At 62.7% G+C, this 2652-nt stretch overlaps 1 protein-coding gene across 1 annotated transcript; it reads left to right on the top strand.

Annotated features, from left to right (window-relative positions):
- Positions 1–352: 352 nt before the first annotated feature.
- On the top strand, positions 353–2602 carry SPRG_11377 (hypothetical protein; the record flags this gene model as incomplete). Its single annotated transcript, XM_012350383.1, has 8 exons — positions 353–440; positions 490–933; positions 983–1408; positions 1455–1696; positions 1746–1860; positions 1912–2045; positions 2092–2429; positions 2476–2602. 8 exons carry the CDS (start codon positions 353–355, stop codon positions 2579–2581), a joined length of 1893 nt encoding a protein of 630 aa, XP_012205773.1. The 3' UTR covers positions 2582–2602.
- Positions 2603–2652: the final 50 nt, after the last annotated feature.

The raw sequence follows: 2652 nt of genomic DNA, 5'->3' as shown, positions 1-2652 counted from the left end.
CACGCCCGACTCGGGCGGTCGCGATCCGGCCCGCAGACACCGAGGAGCGCCGTGCGCTCGACCAGCTGGTAGTTGCGGACGGCGTCGCCGGGCACCATGGCTTCGACGACGCGGCGGTCCATCGGGAACGAGACTGTCGATGGCGTCGGGTACCTTTGCACAGCTGCCTCGTCCGCCGCTGCGCCGACCAGCGCGAGGAGTGCCACGGCCCGGCGTGCGAGCAACATTGCAATCTGCCAATTCGGCATTCTAGTGATATCTTTCGGCATTGCACATGTCGCATGATGCCGAATGTAGTGTTATAGGCGGCATATGCCGATTTGATGGAAACGTCGCTCCAAGATACGCGAGCATGAAGTGCATTGTGGTGCTCCTCGTCGCCGCGCTGGCCTTGCTCCATGCGCAGTCGCTATCGCAGGTGCCATTCCGGACCGACGAAGGTACTACATCGTCTTCATGCTCATGGCGTGTACCGAGACGTGCGCGTAGCGTACTGGTCCTTTGGCGATGGCCTCAACGACTGGGCGACGTCGTCGACGGCCGCGATGGAGGCCGAGGTCGACGTCAACGGCGGGCTCTTGCACGGCGTGGCGCTTGGCGAGTCGCCCTACATCGACTCGCCGCTGCTTGAGCTAGAGGTCGACGATCGCCACTACCTCGTGCTGCGCATGGCGTACGACGGTCTCTGCAGCTCTGGCCGCGTGCTCCTCGACCGCGGCCCGGGCGTAGGGACCTTTACGGACCGCAAGGCGCGATTCGAACGACCGACGACCTATGACTTTAGCATTCTCAGCGACGGTGCACAGCACATCTACTACATTCCAATCTACACGTTGGGCGACGAGACGATTCGCCGCATCCGCCTCTACCCGTGTGCGACGCGCGCGCAGCTCGGGCAGTCGTTCAGCATCGACTGGATCCAGATCATCAAAGGTGCGATGCAGGCCAGCGACGATGCTATCTATCTATAATACAAATGTAGCACCGACCATCACCAAGGTGCGCGGCTGCATCGACCAGTACTTTGCCACGAGCGCCCGGACGACGCCAGTGGCCAACGTGACGCTGCAGACAACCAAGACCAACGGTGTGCACCCTCGCTTTACATCGCTCTTTGGTCACCTCTCGCTACCGTACGCGACAACGTACAACTGCATGGCCAACGACACGATCGTGATCCAAGGCCGCCACTTTGGCGACACGGCCATCGTGCACATCAACGGCCAGCCGTGCCTCGGGCCATCGACGATTCACGCGCCGACGCTTGCATCCGATGCATTCGAAGAAGAGGTGCTGCGTTGTACATTGCCACCCAACGCGCTCGATGGGCCCAACCCGGCGGTCGTGACCGTCATCAACGAAGCATTCCGCGGGCTTCGCATCGACATGCGCTTCGTCGCATATGCGCGTACGCATCGCAGTCTCTGGAGCTCGCATCCCACGATCATCCGTAGAGCCCGTGACGCTGACGCAAGCGCCGATGCTCTCCAACGTGGCGGCCCACGCGATGGACGTGACGTGGGCGCCGTCGAGCGACGTTTGGCAGAGCCTGGCGACGACCGGGTATCGGGTGACGTGGACCGACGGCAGCTCCACCGCCTCCGTCGTCGTTGGGAACGTCACGACGACGACGATTCGCCCGTTGGCCGCCAACGCCACGTACAACGTCACCGTGACAGCGCTTGTCGAGAACCAAGTACACTCCTCGATCGATGACGTTGATGGATTGCGCTCATATGAGCCAGCGCACGGCTCCGTGGCAAGACGTGGATCTGTATGGACGCCGGGCCATGGACATCACCGCTGTCGTGGGCGGCCCGTCGCCGTTGGCCGGTCCGGCCGTGCGCACGCTTCTCCACGGTATGCCCCGCTTTCGTTCAAGTCGACCATTGGTGGGCGTGGTGCGCGTAGACATTGGATTTACGAGCTTCTCGGCAGCAGCAATCCTCAACAACTCGGCGGCGTACCCGCACTCGACGCTCGGGCCCACGGGCGACGCGGGCGGCCAAGGCGCGTTCGGGCTCGTGCTCCTTGGGCATGCCAACGTACGTGGCCTAGCCTTGCGTTCCATGGGTTGATACCACGGAGTAGGTGCAAAATTGCAACAGCACCAGCATCTGCTGCGACATCCGTGCGAGCACGAATGCGTGCTACCTCACGTGCGCGGCGCTGCCAATGGCAACGGCTCGAAGCTCATCGCTCACGACGATCCGCAACAGCAGCGCGGTCACCGTGCCACCCGCGGTCTTGCCCCTCCTGCCGTGCGGTCCAGCCTTGCGCCTCACGGGCTCGGCGCCGTATCTGACTGGCGCCGCGTGGTACCCACGGCCCATGACGGTGCGCGAAGGCTTCTCGACGACGTTTGAGCTCCGCCTTTCCAACCCGTCGTTCCACTGCAAGTTTATGGACGACGTATCGACCCACTGCCGGTGCGCTCGTCTTCTACTTGACTCCATTGACAATGTTGTTTGACAGCGCGCGGGGCGGGGATGGCCTGGCCTTTGTACTTCAAGGTCTCAATCGTCGGTCGTGGGGCTCGGCGGTGCGGGACTCGGCTACGCGGGCCTCCACAACGCGTTGAGCGTCGAGTTTGACACGTGGTCAGTTGGCGTCTATCGTGGAGTTGGGATGACTATTTGGACGCAGGTACAA

This window comes from Saprolegnia parasitica, assembly GCF_000151545.1.
Source record: "Saprolegnia parasitica CBS 223.65 unplaced genomic scaffold supercont2.65, whole genome shotgun sequence".
Lineage (NCBI taxonomy): Eukaryota > Oomycota > Saprolegniomycetes > Saprolegniales > Saprolegniaceae > Saprolegnia > Saprolegnia parasitica.
Note: the sequence above shows the minus strand (reverse complement) of the source record. Positions and strands in the feature narration are given on the sequence as shown.